The 17,874-nt window shown below is 43.5% G+C and overlaps 1 protein-coding gene across 1 annotated transcript in view; it reads right to left on the bottom strand.

Annotated features, from left to right (window-relative positions):
* Positions 1–17,874, bottom strand: part of MTNR1A (melatonin receptor 1A) — a 398,404-nt gene that overhangs the window by 364,157 nt on the left and 16,373 nt on the right. The window contains exon 2 of the mRNA XM_068278663.1: positions 6,522–6,657. Coding sequence (XP_068134764.1) covers positions 6,522–6,657 — 136 coding nt within the window. The remainder of the gene's footprint in view (positions 1–6,521; positions 6,658–17,874) is intronic.

Raw genomic sequence — 17,874 nt, 5'->3', positions numbered from 1 at the left:
GACACCTGGCTGCAGCACACGCTATAGAAGGAGACACCTGGCTGCAGCACACACTATAGAAGGAGACACCTTGCTGCAGCACACGCTATAGAAGGAGACACCTGGCTGCAGCACACGCTATAGAAGGAGACACCTGGCTGCAGAACCCACTATAGAAGGAGACACCTTGCTGCAGCACACACTATAGAAGGAGACACCTGGCTGCAGCACACACTATAGAAGGAGACACCTGGCTGCAGCACACACTATATAAGGAGACACCTGGTTGCAGCACACACTGTAGAAGAAGGAGACACTTGGCTGCAGCACACACTATATAAGGAGCCACCTGGCTGCAGCACACACTATATAAGGAGACACCTGGTTGCAGCACACACTGTAGAAGAAGGAGACACTTGGCTGCAGCACACGCTATATAAGGAGACACCTGGCTGCAGCACACACTATAGAAAGAGACACTTGGCTGCAGCACACATTATAGAGCAGGAGGTAGGGAACCTATGGCTTGGGAGCCAGATGTGGCTCTTTTGGTGGCTACATCTGGCTCACAGACAAATCAGTAGGGGTTGATTCACTGTTTAAGCAGCGCAGCTTAGTGTGGCAGCGCAAGTAAAATTTCAGTGTAGTGCACGCTACTGCTATAACGTGCACCACTAACTTACTCGTGCTACCCATAAACTAACGGCCGCTCCAACTGGCCCACCCTGGATCCTGTTAGGTCCAGTGACTTTGTAGGACTAGATCCCCACACTTTGATTGCCCCAATAGGCTGCCTGTCACTTGACAGGCAGCCTACTGGGACAAAGTGCGTGGATCTTGTGCTGCAAAGTGAATCAATCCCCAAATCAGCTAGCTAATTGTACAAGCTGTTAGTCAGTATTGCTCTTGTCTGGCTCTTGGGAAAATTGCTGATGTTGCTGAAACCAAGAGAAGCTGAAGACATGTCTGACAGTTCCGCTGCCTGGCAGATCAACTGTATACACATCACCATGGTAACAGGGACGTGAGCCCTACTGTCCCAGTTTGAATCATATTGTATGGCTCGCACAGAAAAACATTTTAAAATATGTGGCGTTTATGGCTCTCTCAGCCAAAAAGGTTCCTGACCCCTGCTATAGGAGACACCTGGCTGCAGCACACACTATAGAAGGAGACACCTGGCTGCAGCACACACTATAGAAGGGACTCTGACAATGCAATTTCCATTAGCAGTATTGGGGGTGCCGTATCAATTGTTATGTATAGAATGCTTTGGGTGGCCCCAATGTAAAGCTTGCATTAGGGCCGACAGCTCCTTAGCTACGCCATTGGGTGCAGCAGGTGATTAACCTCTCTGGCAGTATGATTTCTTGTGGATTTTTGGGTCTAAAAGTGGTGCAATTTTTTCACAAGCCTGTAGACCCAAAAAGCAGTTAAAAAATCATGCTGCTAGATATATCTGCAGCAGCCCTGCACATTACTCACCTCCCCTGGATCCAGCGCTGCAATTCTTCCTCCATCCACAAAGCAGCGCTCTACCCCATAGTGAGATTGCTGTCTGTCGTCATGATACAAACGGTGATCTCAACAGGGGGATCAAGAGCCTCCGAGGACCAGAAGAAGAATGGCTGCCAGCATTTGGATCCCGGGGAAGGTGAGTTACAAACACCCACTGCACTGCAGGTTCTGCATACACCTCCTGGTGGCTACCCGAGTCAGGCTCTGGTTTACTGCTTTGAGCTGCAGATTTCCAGCCCAAGCCTGACTCGGGGTTACCATTAAGGGGTTAAAGGGAACTAAGCACCCTTTCTTTCACTGGAATTTTTCCTAGTTTTTAATAGCTATAAGAGCTGCCATGTTTTTCCCTCCCCTTCTCGCCTTCCTTATTTACAGAAGTCAGAGATGCTATCTTCACACATTCCCTCTGGGTAAGCTCTTTGAAGAAATTACCCAATCCCCTCTGTTGATGAAAAAGTATTGTTTACTTCTTGATAATGACTACAATAAAACAATTACTAAGTCCTTAGCTGCCTGAAATCTCTGCGGACGGGCTGGACCGCAGGCCTGCTGAAGTAGGCTAATAAAACTTAAGTGCTAAACTGTTAATGTAACAATAAAAGGTAAAATGGAACTTTATTTTAATTATGAGACATATTGTTGGCATGCATTTTTAATGTGCTATTGAGATGCCCTGGGTGCTAAAAACTGTGCTTGGTTCACTTTAAGGGCTTGTTCACACTACAGGAGCTTTTCTAAGCGCTTGTGATTTTAAAAGCTCTTGCTAATGTTATCCTATGTGTGTGTTCTCACTGGAGTGATGTGATTTTGTAAAAATCCCACATAGGATTGCAATTAGCCAGAGCTTCTAAAATCTCTGGTGTTTAAAAACCTCTCGTAGTGTGAACCAGCCCTAAAGTATATGTTCAAAGAATCCCTGCCGTGAGCAGGGGGTACATTAAGGGGGCGTGTTGGTGGTTTACCCTCCTCAACTCTATCACTGGATCTTAGGACACACAGTAGCGTATAGGGTGTTATGCTGTATGATTCTCATCTGCACTGAATTGCTATATTCTCTTTCCCTGGGGTGTTTTTATACTCTGAATGGTGACAGGAAGAGGCTCTTGATCGTAAAGAGTGAGCGCTATTGCAGGGGTGGTGCATATGTGATTTGGACAAGGTTGTCTTGGGTAAAGTGTTCCACCTTGGAGGATTGGTATGATATAAGGATTAGGTATTTCATGGTGGAGCAGAGTGGTCGGTGCACACAGGTAAGGCACCCAGTATAACAAGTTAGAACTCTTTACTGAAGAAAATGTGCAGAGCTATATCACACGCCACCATCAGGTGATGTAGCTTTCTTAGAACAGAGAGGACCACTGTGTGAATACAGGAAATAACAATGCCACAGAGATCATTGAAGCACTTTACATTTTACAGTGACATCTTGTGGTTGCCTTACTATTCGGCAGTTTAAAGTAATTCTGTTGATTCTGCCAACATTTTAGTGATATTTTAGATCTACTTAAGCGCAGCAAGACTTGGACATTCGAGTTTGTGGATCACCATCAATCACCGGGGGTTCCAACATATGATTTCCCAGTGAAAGTGAATAGAGAGGAACCCATTGGAGCGATTGCGACTAGGTCAAATTGCAATTGCAGGTCATGCAGCAATTTGGGAGCATTTGCGCTCCAATGTAAAGTATTGGAACACTGTAAAATCGCTCCTGAATCACTGTACAAAGTGATTTCTGTGTGATTTCTATATGTTGAATTACTCAGAAAACACTTGTTTTTACTTATAAACCTTAAAAATAAAAATGCAAGCACTTTTATAAAATCATTCGAAAATCGGTGGAAATCACTACCCATCGTGATGGCGATTTGCGATTTCAAGTGCGCCCCACCCCTTAGGCTAAGTTTACATTGGGGTGATGCGATGTTTAACGCAAAAAAATCATATTGCAATTGTAAGATGGAGATCACACTTGTGCAGTTCGGCAGGGTTTTGCCGCAATGCAAAACTGAATGCGAAAACAAGTGTTTTCAGGAGACATCTGCGATTCTGCATAGCATTGAAAAAAAAAGATAAAACCCGCACTACTTTTCTGCACAATGCATCCAGTTCCTCATTGAAACCACGGCTACTGTAAAAAAAAAATGCATGCGTTAGAACACACACAAATGCACATATAGCGCGTCAAACGCTTGCTGGGAATAGTATATGGGCACAAGTGTGATCCCTCCCCTAACCTATGCAATGTTCAGAGTGTGATGCGATCCAACAGACTACAGTATCCCAACGCAGTGCATGCAGTGCGTTACCATGTAACACACACTAACAGTGGAAGTGAGTGAAGCATACTTTAATTGACTGTATGCCTCACTGTATGCGGTACAACAACACTCGCATAACATGTGATGTGACTTTTCCCCTCCGTTCTGCTGCTTTCCTGTTTTTACAACAGTGAGCCTAGATAGCCTAAGTATTACAGGCTACAGAGGACTGGGGCCAAGGACTCACAAAATGAAGACAGCTGAGGCATAACTTGCTATAGCCACACCGCGCAACTTTCTCAGAACAAAGAGTGGAGGACTTTTTAGGCAAACTTATCCTAGCAAAAAAAGTCCCTAGCACACCTCCAAGGAAGCATCTAGAGGTAAGCAGGCCTGCAAGACGACAGTTTTACACGAGATAGTCACTTTTTAGGAGGAAAATATTTAGTTATAAAGATGAGCTCACCAGGTCAAACGCAGGACATTATCACCTATAGAAGTGTCACTACAAGCACTTCACAAATTATAGAGGAGTCCCTATAAGCACTTCAGAGCCCATAGAGAAGTCATTATAAGCATTTCACAACCTATAGAAGAGTCACTTTGAGCTATTCACAACCTCTAGAAGTGTCACTACAAACACTTCAGAGCCTATAGAAGTGTCACTACAAGCACTTCAGAGCCTATAGAAGTGTCACTACAAGCACTTCAGAGCCTATAGAAGTGTCACTACAAGCACTTCAGAGCCTATAGAAGTGTCACTACAAGCACTTCAGAGCTTATAGAAGTGTCACTATAAGCACTTCAGAGCCTATAGAAGTGTCACTACAAGCACTTCAGAGCTTATAGAAGTGTCACTATAAGCACTTCAGAGCCTATAGAAGTGTCACTACAAGCACTTCAGAGCTTATAGAAGTGTCACTATAAGCACTTCAGAGCCTATAGAAGTGTCACTATAAGCACTTCAGAGCCTATAGAAGTGTCACTACAAGCACTTCAGAGCCTATAGAAGTGTCACTACAAGCACTTCAGAGCTTATAGAAGTGTCACTATAAGCACTTCAGAGCCTGTAGAAGAGTCACTATAAGTACTTCACAACCTCTAGAAGTGTCACTATAAGCACTTCAGAGCCTGTAGAAGAGTCACTATAAGTACTTCACAACCTCTAGAAGTGTCACTATAAGCACTTCAGAGCCTATAGAAGTGTCACTGTAAGCACTTCACAGTCTGTAGAAGTGTCACTATAAGTACCTCAGAGTCTATAAAAGAGTCACTAAAAGCACATAACAGCCTATAAAAGTGTCACTATAAGCACTTCAGAGAGCCTATAGAAAAGTCACTATAAGCACTTCACATCCTATAGAAGTGTCACTATAAGCACTTCACATCCTATAGAATGGTCACTATAAGCACTTAACATCCTATAGAAGTGTCACTATAAGCACTTCACCACCTATAGAATTGTCACTATAAGCACTTCACATCCTATAGAAGTGTCACTATAAGCACTTCACATCCTATAGAATTGTCACTATAAGCACTTCAGAGCCTGTAGAAGAGTCACTATAAGTACTTAACATCCTATAGAAGTGTCACTATAAGCACTTCAGAGCCTGTAGAAGAGTCACTATAAGTACTTAACATCCTATAGAATGGTCACTATAAGCACTTCACATCCTATAGAATGGTCACTATAAGCACTTAACACCCTATAGAAGTGTCACTATAAGCACTTCACCTCCTATAGAATTGTCACTATAAGCACTTCACATCCTATAGAATTGTCACTATAAGCACTTCACATCCTATAGAAGTGTCACTATAAGCACTTCACCTCCTATAGAATTGTCACTATAAGCACTTCACATCCTATAGAAGTGTCACTATAAGCACTTCACCTCCTATAGAATTGTCACTATAAGCACTTCACATCCTATAGAATTGTCACTATAAGCACTTCACATCCTATAGAAGTGTCACTATAAGCACTTCACCTCCTATAGAATTGTCACTATAAGCACTTCACATCCTATAGAATTGTCACTATAAGCACTTCACATCCTATAGAATTGTCACTATAAGCACTTCACATCCAATAGATGTGTCACTATAAGCACTTCACATCCTATAGAAGTGTCACTATAAGCACTTCACCTCCTATAGAATTGTCACTATAAGCACTTCACATCCTATAGAATTGTCACTATAAGCACTTCATATCCAATAGATGTGTCACTATAAGCACTTCAGAGCCTATAGAAGAGTCACTACAGCCTATAGAAGTGTCACTGTAAGCACTTCAGAGCCTATCGAAAAGTCACTTTAAGCACTTAAAAGAGTCACTATAAGCATTTTGCAACCTTTAAGAATTGTCAATATAAGCACTTCACAGCCTATAGAAGTGTCACTATAAGCACTTCAGAGCCTATAGAAGAGTCACTTTAAGCACTTCACACTCATTAGAAGAGCCATTATAAGCACTTCACATCCTATAGAATAGAAGTGTCACTATAAGCACTTCAGAGCCTATAGAAGAGTCACTCTAAGCACTTCACATCCTATAGAAGTGTCACTATGAGCATTGCACGGCCTATAGAGGAGCTATAAGTACTTCTCAGCCTATAGAAGAGTCACTCCACTCCACAGCCTATAGTCGAGTTACGTGAAGTTTGCAGAAGTAGGAGAACAGCAGACATTTGGGATACAGGAGACAAGGGTAAGTTGTCAGAGTCTCCTTCCTCTATAAAGTACAAGGATATCGCCTACCTGCATTTCTCAGCTTCTTGTTCCTGAACACCGATAAGATGACCAACAGGTTTCCCAAAATATCAATGACGATGGTGAAGATGAGGATGGCAGCCAGAGCAGTGGCAACCCAGGGAGGACGATCCAATACCAGCTCCTTGGGGATGAACAAAGAGCCATTCAGAGCGCTGATATTTAATAGCATCTTCCTCTGATTTAATTTATGTCCTAGCTTGTCTTTTATATTGTCAGTCCTTTTTCTATATCAGCTTCAGCTCATCTCAAGTCTCCTGCTGAGCGCTTTACAAGGCATGTGGGAAAGGGCACACGCGATGCTGGTACAGAAGCCATCCTTTGCTGCCAAGTTTTCAGTTTGCATGTCCATGTGTCAAAGATGATACTTTTATAGCATCCTAGCGCCTCTCTGTCCTCTCTATATAGCTGGCCGAAGGCTGCAGGTGACATCTAGCGTTGTGCCAAATCAGCACAGCTCACAGCACGGCCAGTATACCTGCATGCCATCGCCATCTAGTGGAATTATTCCATATTACAATAATTGGACAGTTGTACAGTACACCACTGTACTTGCAATGTCTTAATATTATTACATGGCTTGGAATCAAATTTAGGATTGTAGTGACAAGACTATACTTTGTAAAGCGCTTCAGAAGATGCCAGCGCTATCTAAATACTAAATAATAATAATAGTGCTGTGAGTCGAGAGTGCTACCCACTAAACTGAACACAAACACAAAATTTTGACAAGAGTAGAAAATAAACAGGTTCATAATCTCGCCAGATTATACATTCTTCTGTGTTTGTAATGGCATGTATATCCTACGCATTTCAATACTAAAGCATAGATTGTAATAGTAGTAGTAGTAATCTATATATACTAATTGACAGTTGTAGCAATGTACGGACACAGGGACTGCACGCCTACATCACAACCACCGCCTACTGGGCCCAGTCATGCAGGCTTTGGGCGGCGGATGCTCTGCAGCGGTTATGGAGTTGGGCGGCGGGTTCTCTGTGGCACGATACTTTTATAGGTGGCAATTAACGATACAACTTGCCAAATGATTATTTGCAAATGATTATTTGGATGAACGATTGGAAATGATCATTTGGGACCACTAACGGACAAAAGTCTCCTAACCAATCTGATCAGATTAAGGGTGGCCACTAACAATCCAATCTTTTTCATCCAATTTTACCAAATCTATGTAGTAGAAGAGTAAACTGAGTGAATATATTGACTGGATAATTTAGGCAGTCCCTCATATTATATAGAAATGGTAAGATTGGATGAAAAAGATTGGATTGTTCGTGGCCACCCTAATGAAATCGATCTGATTTTTGGATTAATCCCATCAATCTGATCGGATTGGTTAGGAGATTTTTGTCCATTAGCAGTCCCAAAACAATAATTTCCAGTCATTTATTCATAGGAATAATCATTTGTAAACGATCGTTTAGAAAATTGTTTGAAAAATAGTTTTGATAGTGGCCGCTCTAACCCTCCTGGCGGTCTAATGAATTCCGCCAGGAGGCAGCGCAGCAGTTTTTTTTTTTTTTTAAATCATGTAGCGAGCCCAGGGCTCGCTACATAATAGCCTTCGGCGATCTCCGATCAGGAAATCCCGTTCAAAGAAGCCATGGCGACGGGATGACGTCACCGACGTCGTGACATCATTGGGAGTCCCGATCTACCCCTCAGCGCTGCCTGGCACTGATTGGCCAGGCAGCGCACGGGGTCTGGGGGGGAGGGCGTGCGGCGCGACGGATAGCGGCGATCGAGCGCGGGGCGGCGGCGATCGGTGTGCTGACGCAGCAAAGTGCTAGCTGCGTGCAGTAAAAAAAAATTAAGCAAATCGGCCCAGCAGGGCCTGAGAAAACCTCCTGCGTGGCTTACCCCGAACGTACCGCCAGGAAGGTTAAGAATCTGGGGATAAATGGTAGTAATACCATAATAATAGTAATAATAAGAAGAAGAAGAATTAAAGTTGGCTGTTAGCAATACAAATTGCACATATTTATATATTAGGTACTAAAATGGAAATGGAGAAAAATCTTTCAGAATTGCTATATAAACAGGTAAATACCTCATAAGGTATTTTACCTACAAAAAAATATTTACCTCACATAGCTACCAGAATTGAGGCCATTTTTGTTACTACTGATCACAGGATCTTATGCTATAAAATCCTATGTTCCATTTTTTCCAGTTAAAATTCTAACTTCTAACTGCAGAGCAGTGGTGATGTGCAGGCTGGTTATTTTATAACTGGTCATTCCTGTAGGTCTGCAGGCCAATATGCTTTGCAAGGATACAGAGTACAGAGAGAAGTCCAGTGTTATAAATAAAGTATGAAGTTCTTTTCCATGGAAGTGAATCATACCAGCATGTACAGCAACATATACATTGGACAAAAAGGCAATAAATTAAAGCGGAATATAACCCTGCATTTCAACTTTGCGCTAAAACATTACTTACAGTATATTATATGCAACCAGCATTTTTTTTTACTAGACCAGCATTGGAAGGGTTACACAGGGCTTTAAAGTCCCTGGAGATTTTTGCAGACGCATCCGAAGCTGAGTTAGATACTTTTTGTTTACACAAATGTATCTAAGTGTTTATTGTGACTCATCTCTCTCACGGAGAAGGAGTTGGAAGAGTGTGTAACATTCCTAAATATATACATATAACTAAATAGAATGTAACTATCTGAACGTCTGCTCGGAACTTAAAACCTCTGTGTTTAACCCTTCCAATGCTGGTCTAGTAAAAAAACAATGCTTTTTGCATATAATATGCTGTAAATAATGTTTTAGAGCAAAGTTGAAATGCAGGGTTATATTCCGCTTTAATATAACTTATTGTATTTATAAAGCACCAACATAATACGCAGGACAATAAATAGGGTTACATGCAATGCTAATGAGGGGTGTCACAGTGACAGAGAGAGAGCGGCAGCAAACGGTTATACAACATAGCACAAGGTTGTACAGACAAATCATGAAGATGCATGATCATATTTTAGAGACCCAGCAATTCAGGTTTGAGTTAGTCCATGAGAAGAGTGTTACAAATCCAGCAATGTGTGTCACAGTGTGTGATATCTATGCAGGGACATCAGGCACAGAGAGAGCAATGTGTGTCACAGTGTGTGATATCTATGCAGGGACATCAGGCACAGAGAGAGCAATGTGTGTCACAGTGTGTGATATCTATGCACGGACATCAGGCACAGAGAGAGCAATGTGTGTCACAGTGTGTGATAGCTACGCAGGGACATCAGGCACAGAGAGAGCAATGTGTGTCACAGTGTGTGATAGCTACGCAGGGACATCAGGCACAGAGAGAGCAATGTGTGTCACAGTGTGTGATAGCTACGCAGGGACATCAGACATAGCAGGGGCGTAGCAATAGGGGTTGTAGAGGTAGCGACCGCATCAGGGCCCTTGGGCCAGAGGGGCCCCGAAAGGGCCCTCCCTCAACTACAGTATTATCTCTCTATTGGTCCTGTGCTCATAATAACCACTTCTATAGATACTTTGAATAGTAGTAATCATTAACAAACTGTTCCCCATCCCCTTCCTGCACCTCTGACACTGTAGTTGCCATTGGCAGATTTTGGTGCGCCGTATCAATTGCTATGTATGCAGCGCCTAGGGGGCCCCATTGTAAAACTTGCATCGGGGCCCACAGCTCCTTAGCTACGCCACTGAGACATAGGGCTTGATTCACAAAAGGGTGCTAACTTAGTTAGCACGCCTAAAAGCCCCTTAGCATGCCTAAAGTCCTTTAGGATGCGCAAAGTTTTGCACGCTATGTTAGCGCACGCAAAGTTTAGCACTGCACGGTGCGCACGCAGCGTTCTTTGAATAGTGGTAATCATTAACAAGCTATTCCCACCCTTTGAGTATACCTTTCTGACATGCGGCTGTGCTTGACAGGTTTTGATGCTCCAGACAGTTGCTATGCAAGCAGCAGTGCATTGTGGTGAGGAGTGGACACACTGCGTCCCAGCGCATAAGTATCAGTTGTTATGCCAAAACGGCGTACCGGGTGCGTCAGAAACGTCGCATAAGTATCAGTTGTTATGCATGTAGCAGTGCATTGTGTGTCCACCAGGCAGTGCTCTCTATGGGCTCGATTCACAAAAGGGTGCTAACTCAGTTAGCACACCTAAAAGCTTTGGGCGTGCTAACTACGGTGCTAAGCAGTTAGCACGCCCAGAGCTTTTATTGATCACGCGCAAAGTTTAGTGCTGCGTGGCGCGCGCGAAACATCGCACAGGGTGCGATCAAACCCTTGCACCAGGTGCGCCTAAAACCCTCGCACAGTGCGACGTTTCTGGCGCACCCGGTACGCCGTTTTAGGCGCACCCGGTGCAACAGTTTGATTGCACCCGGTGCAACATTTCGCGCACACCACCCAGCATTAAACTTTATGTACCATCAATAAAAGCTTTGGGCATGCTAACTGCTTAGCCCCGTAGTTAGCATGCCCAAAGCTTTTAGGCGTGCTAACTGAGTTAGCACCCTTTTGTGAATCGAGCCCATAGAGAGCACTGCCTGGTGGACACACAATGCACTGCTACATGCATAAAAACTGATACTTATGCGCTGGGACGCAGTGTGTTCTCACCACAATGCACTGCTGCTTGCATAGCAACTGTCTGGAGCATCAAAACCTGTCAAGCACAGCCGCATGTCAGAAAGGTATAATCACAGGGAGGGAATAGCTTGTTAGGGCCCTTTTCCACTAGCGGCGTTTGCGATGCTGAATTGCAAAATCGCAAACCGCTAGTGATTTTGCAAACGCTACGGTTTGCTTTTTAACATAGGAACCGCGGTAGGTAATTTCCACTACCGCGATTCGTTTTTTACTCAAACGAGATCGCACCGCGGAGCGATCTTTGCTGCGATTTTGCTATGCAGTGCATTGCATAGCAAAATTGTGAACGCAATCGCCGGGAAGTTTCCTGCACTAGCGATTCAGCAATCGCTAGCGTTTAGCACGAACGCTAGCGATTGCTAGTGGAAAAGGGCCCTATATGATTACCACCATTCAAAGAACACACAGAGGTGATCATTACCAGCATATCACTAATGACAAGCTAATTCAGTGGATTAAAGTACCCCTGAACTGGGTATTTTTTAACCTACTTTTAATCCTAATTTACGTGCAGTGCTGTGCGACATCGCAACACTATCCTCACCCTCCAGCGCCCCCTGTGGCTCCCGCTCTGCTCAGTCATAATCCCTGGCTGAGCAGAATGTCAAATATGGACAGGGAGGTAGTGGCAGTTCCTCTTCCCTAGCCCGTCCCTAGGAACTTGACTCCCCGCTGATGGTTCCTGTTATCACTGTGTGTAATGGCATGCAAGGCAGGAGAGCTGTGATTTGTGTGGGCCTAGGGAGATTGAGCTCAGAATGATAGTGCACTTTCGGAGATTACTACCGAGCAGAGTGGGGGCCCCAGGGGGCGCTGGAGGGTGCGGATGCTGGCATGTAAATCAGGATTAAAAGTATGTTAAAAAAAAAAAAAAGCTGGTTCAGGGATACTTTCAGGAGAGCTCTGGTGAGCTAATCTGGTCCAGGGGTTGATAAATCACTTCCTGATAAAAAAAAAAAAAAAACAGGTTGTTGTGACTGATACTACCATGTTAATCTACTTCTTGTCACTTATATTTCAACAGGTATCTGATCAATAATTTATTAAACTGCTAACATGATACCATTGGATGCAGTATATTGCTATGAGGTCATTGCTGTAGCACCTCTGATCCCCTGATGGTTCTCCCTCTGCCTGCTCAATGCATATTTTCCAATATACTTGAGCACCCATTCAATCAATAAACTGAATCGATCAAAAGCTGATCAACTGGTCAATGTTGGGGGCAATAGATCCTTAGCAGGATTCATTGTGGTTATTGAATTAGCTACAAGTATGAGTGTATGTCTGGTCAGTAGGTGGCATATGACTTGAATAGCATGCTGAAGTAATATAGGCAGGTAAAAAGTATCAAAGTCGAATATTGGAGATTGCGCCCACTCAGGTGCTTTGGAACCAGCCCAATTCCTATGACATCTGAGAAACACAAAATGTGGGTCTGACAGGTGCACAGAGAGCAAACGTCAGGTTAGATTATTAGATGCCTATACAACAATTTAAGTATATCTGGAGTGAGAGTGATATGGTGGCTGCCATATTTATTACCTTCTAAACAATATGTCCTGCTGGTTACTTTAGAAGAAAACAAATAGGAGTGCTCTCTTTACATTAACTTTTAATAAATTACTCGTAAAAAGAATCTCACAAGATAGAAGTATTTATACAGCATATCAACCAACTAGGGCAGGAAACCCTCCGTCAGTGCCTCCATCCGGTCTCTTGACTGTGGCCAGCAGCAAGGGCTTGCAGAATCCAATGTGCCTGCAGAAACAAATGACACCTGCCCCGATCCAGATCACCTTGGATGTCCTTGCTGCTGGCTACAGTCAAGAGACTGGATGGATGCACGGGGGGGGGGGGGGGGGGGGGTTCCTGCCAAGCCACTCGTTCGGTAACAGTGTTCTCCCCAGAATTTTTTTCCAGCCGGGTGGCATGAAATAGTAGCCGGGTGGGGCGAGATGAGAGAATGCAGGGCCGGTGCTTCTGTGTACAACTCTGCTTACAGAATAGGAGGTGGTGAGCTGATGATAGCCGGGTGGTCACCAAAACTAGCCGGGTGGAGCACCCAGCTAAAAGAGTCTGGGGAGAACACTGGGTGATATGCTGTGTAAATACTTATATCTTGTAAATGAGATTATTTTTGACGAGTTATTTATTAAAAGTTAATACGCCAAAGAGCACCTGTTTGTTTTCGTCTAGACTAGTTCCACTTCTCTACAAGTTCTGGAGCTTGCCACCTGGCCCCTGATATTTGCCACCAATCCCATTGACCTGTCGGAGCGCTGTCATTTTTAAAGATTTTTTGCACGTTTCCACTGCTGGTCACTTTGGCTGCAGTAGAGTGTGAATCACACACCTGAAACAGGCATGTGTCTAGTCTTGTCAGACTTCAGGTAGCCCACCTGATCTGCATACTGGTTTATGGTCTATGGCAGAAAGTATTAGAGGCAAAGAATCAGCAAAATGGGTATGGTACACATGGACATGGGTGCATAGGCTCATCACAGAGCATGGGCCTTTTCTGCATTTCATTGGTCCATTGCAATCTGCTGCAGACAATAGCCGGCAGATAATCCAGCCTAAACTGGCCCTAATTGCAGACTCCATAAAGCAGACTACAGAGCTGTGCTGTTATCTGCTCTTTATGTGCACGGTGCACCCATTGACTTGTGCATGAGGTGGAGCAGTGTGGCAAAATTCTGAGTTGGAACTGGGGTTAACACCTGAAATTGGCATGTACCTCGAAAGGTGCCCGCACTTCGCAGAATGTTTTTTTTTTGTACATACGTTTCAAACCATAACAAGCAGGGCTGGATTAAAGCCCTGATGGGAGCCCGCAGCAACAGTAACCAGGGGGCCCCCTGAACCCAACCCATCCCCTCCAGCAAACTCACTCCCCAGAGCCCCCAAGCCAGCTACCCTCTACGCCCCCTCAATTTCCCCTAAACTTCGATGTACTCCTGAGGGCCCAGCACCATTTATAGCAGCAAGTCACCTGCTCCATTAGTTTGTGCTCTCATCTCCATCCTCACAGGGGCACCTCTTCTCCATTACCCACTGCATGCTATCCATAATGACATGTGACAGCCAGGTAATGGAGAAGAGGGAGCCAGCAGGAATGAAGAAGGGGAGCATCGGGGGAAGCAGCATGCTGGGACAGGTGAGATGTTATGCTGCAAAAACAGTGCAGGGGCCTCGGGGAGCACAAGTTGGGGGACACTTGGGGTCCCAGCAGCATTCAGGGGCCCTGAGGAAATTGCCCTCTTTGCCTCTATGGTAGCGCTGGCCCAGATAACAACCATGGCAGTAATGAGTATTTGCTTGAGTATTGTAATGAGGCTGGAGTGAGCACTCGCTCATTACAGCCACACTGTGCATATCGGATGGTCTCCATTCTTTTTACTGTAATTGGGAGGAACTGGGAGACCGAAAAACCATATCCTTAATGGTGCCTCACAACACCAATAATATAACCATGTGTGAACAAGGCGATATAGTCGAAGATATTTTTAAAGAGACAAAAAAGTTTCAAGATGATCTTAAATTTTATTGTATCAAAAAGTTCTTTTGTAAAAACAGAATTCACAAATTTCAATTGTTTGTGAAGGCCTGAAGAAGGTTTTTCCGAAACAAGTTGATGTTGTCGCCTTTCTAAACAATTGTATACGTCATCATATGTTTTCTGTATCTAATAATGGGATGTTGTTTACAAAGATGAATCCATTTGAAGATTTGTGAATTTTGTTTTTACAAAATAACTTTGTGATACATTCAAATTTAAGATCATCTTGAAACGTGTTTGTCTCTTCAAAAATATCTTCTACTATATATCCTTGTTCACACATGGTTCCATTTGTTTTACATCACCCTGACCCTGGACATCCTTCTACACCTACTGCCCACCTTGCCTGTTTGCAACCTAGTTACAGCACATACTTTTACATTCACCAACAAGTGATTATGTTAGGCAGCTGTTCACTTGCCCAACAGGTTTGACTAAATGAAATGGATATCTCATGCATACCCATACTCCATTTTACAGTTTATGACAATGTTTTTTAACTGTCTCATGTTACGACCTTTGAACTTTATTTGCCTCTGAAGAAGCGGTTCTTGTACAGATCACGAAACATGCATCAGGCCAATCGCTGCACATCTACGTGATATGGACTTTTAACAATTTTGTCATATTTGTTTATTACTCCATGACTGTAATGAAAAGTTACGTTTTGTAATCACTGTTTTATTGATCGTGGACCTGAAAACCCTCATTTTCTTGTGTATCCAGAGTGCCATGCAGACATATTGCAAGGCTTTAGCGTAAAGCGTTCTGATACTGTGGAGGCGGGAGGATGGAGCAGCTTCCAGCTGGAGGGCTAAGGAGAGGAACAATGCGTTTGGCCAAGATGACCTTTCACCCCAAATCTTTTGGCAACCCATTGGGGTGGCTATACACATGGTAAATGTGTCAGCAGAGACCGCTCCAACTAGTGCGTACATTTAAAAGCCCTGCAAGGTATTTTAGGCACAGGGTTTACTGAAAACAAATGTTGGATCGAAGGGCACAGGAAATAACTAATGGTAGTAGAATATCGGTAAAGTTACCTATATTCTACTACCTAATTCATATAGTGGAATATTGTTAATAATAGATGATATTTAATCTCCCCCTAGCTTCACACAGATCCCCCAGTGGGTGCCTAGCCATAACCCCCCCCCCCCCTCCCTGGTGCCATTCCCCTTAACCTCACCCCCTAGTGGGCAACTTACCTTAAAGGGGCACTACAGAGAAAAACTGTAACATTTTAAATATGTGCAAACATATACAAATAAGAAGTACATTATTTTCAGAGTAAAATGAGCCATAAATTACTTTTCTCCTATAATGCTGTCACTTACAGTAGGTAGTAGAAATCTGACAGAAGTGACAGGCTTTGGACTAGTCCATCTATTCATAGGGGATTCTCAGCAAGCTTTTATTCTTTATAAAGATATTCCTGAAAAAGGATTTAAACAATGATGCTGGCCAGCTTCCCCGCTCCCTACACCAGTTTTTTTGGCAGTTGGACAGAGCAACTGCCATTCACTAAGTGCTTTTGAAAATAAATATATCCCTGAGAATCCCCTATAAAGAGATGGACTAGTCCAAAACCTGTCACTTCTGTCAGATGTCTACTACCTACTGTAAGTGACTTAACATAGGAGAAAAGTAATTTATAGCTCTTTTTACTCTGGAAAAAATGTACTTCTTATTTGTATATGTTTGCACATATTTTAAATTTTACAGTTTTTCGCTGTAGTGCCCCTTTAACCCGTGACCACCTAACCTTAAACCCCCGCCCCACAGCCTTACCACTAAATAGCGGGTGCCGGGATCATCAGTTATGTGAACTGTGGCTACAAATAAAGCAGTTCGCATAGGGGCGGTTTTGGCGCCAGCTCTTTAGTAGGCAACCATATTAGCTTGGACATTTTAAGCTGTTCCACAACTAGCAGCTTCAGGTAAGAACACTATAGAATGTGTATTGGCCTTATCACAGAGTAGCTGCACTACAAGAAAACATGGATAGTTTGGTCATGAGAATACGGTAATCACAATTTTGTACTATATATGCATGGCTGCAACATCAGCAAAGCAGTAACCAGCAGAGTGCAGAGAGCAGGGCTGTGTGTGGGGCCGGAAAGGTTATCCAATAGCTGGATTTGGTCCCTCAACATCCTCAGTACACTGGTACCTGAAAATGTGTCTGTGACATAAAACAGAGGGCAACGCTACAAGTAACACATTTCATTCATCCGTTAGTCAGCAGTAATTCATCTACTGATTATTTGTTGTGTTCAGTGTCAGTATAAGAAAATGGCCTTAAAAGAAACCTGAGGTGAGAGTGATATGGAGACTGCCATATTTATTTCCGTTTAGAAAATACCAGTTGCCCGGCAGTCCTGTTTATCTTCTGGCATCAGCAGTGCCTGAGTCACAACCCTGAAACAAGCATGCAGCTAATCTAGTGAGACAAATCAGAGCACCTGATCTGCTAAATGCGTGTGCAGGGTTAAAGGGGCACTATGGCGAAAAATTGTAAAATTTCAAATATGTGCAAACATAGATAAATAAGAGGTACATTTTTTTCCAGAGTAAAATGAGTCATAAATTACTGTTCTCCTATGTTGCTGTCACTTACGGTAGGTATTAGAATTCTGACAGAAGTGACACGTTTTGGACTAGTCCATCTCTTCATGGGGGATTCTCAGGGATTTATTTATTTTTCAAAAGCACTTAGTGAATGGCAGTTGCTCTGTCCAACTGCCAAAAAACTGGTGTAGGGAGCGGGGAAACTGTGTAGCGAGCAGGGAAGCTGGCCAGCATCATTGTTTAATTTCTTTTTAGGGCCCTTTTCCACTAGGGCGTTTGCGACTGCTTAATCGCAAAACCGCAAACCGCTAGTGATTTTAAAATCGCTACGGTTTGCTTTTTAACATAGGAATTGCGGTAGGTAATTTCCACTACCGCGATTCATTTTTTACTTGATCGCGATCGCGCCGCGGAGCGACTTTTGCCGCGATTTTGCTATGCAGTGCATAGCATAGCAAAATCGCGGCCGTAAACGTCGGGAAATCGCCGGTAAATTTTCAGCTTTTTCGATTCAGCAATCGCTAGCGTTCAGCGTGAACGCTAGCGATTGCTAG

Source organism: Hyperolius riggenbachi, chromosome 1, assembly GCF_040937935.1.
Source record: "Hyperolius riggenbachi isolate aHypRig1 chromosome 1, aHypRig1.pri, whole genome shotgun sequence".
Classification (NCBI taxonomy): Eukaryota; Metazoa; Chordata; class Amphibia; order Anura; family Hyperoliidae; genus Hyperolius; species Hyperolius riggenbachi.
This window is presented reverse-complemented; position numbering and strand designations above follow the sequence as displayed.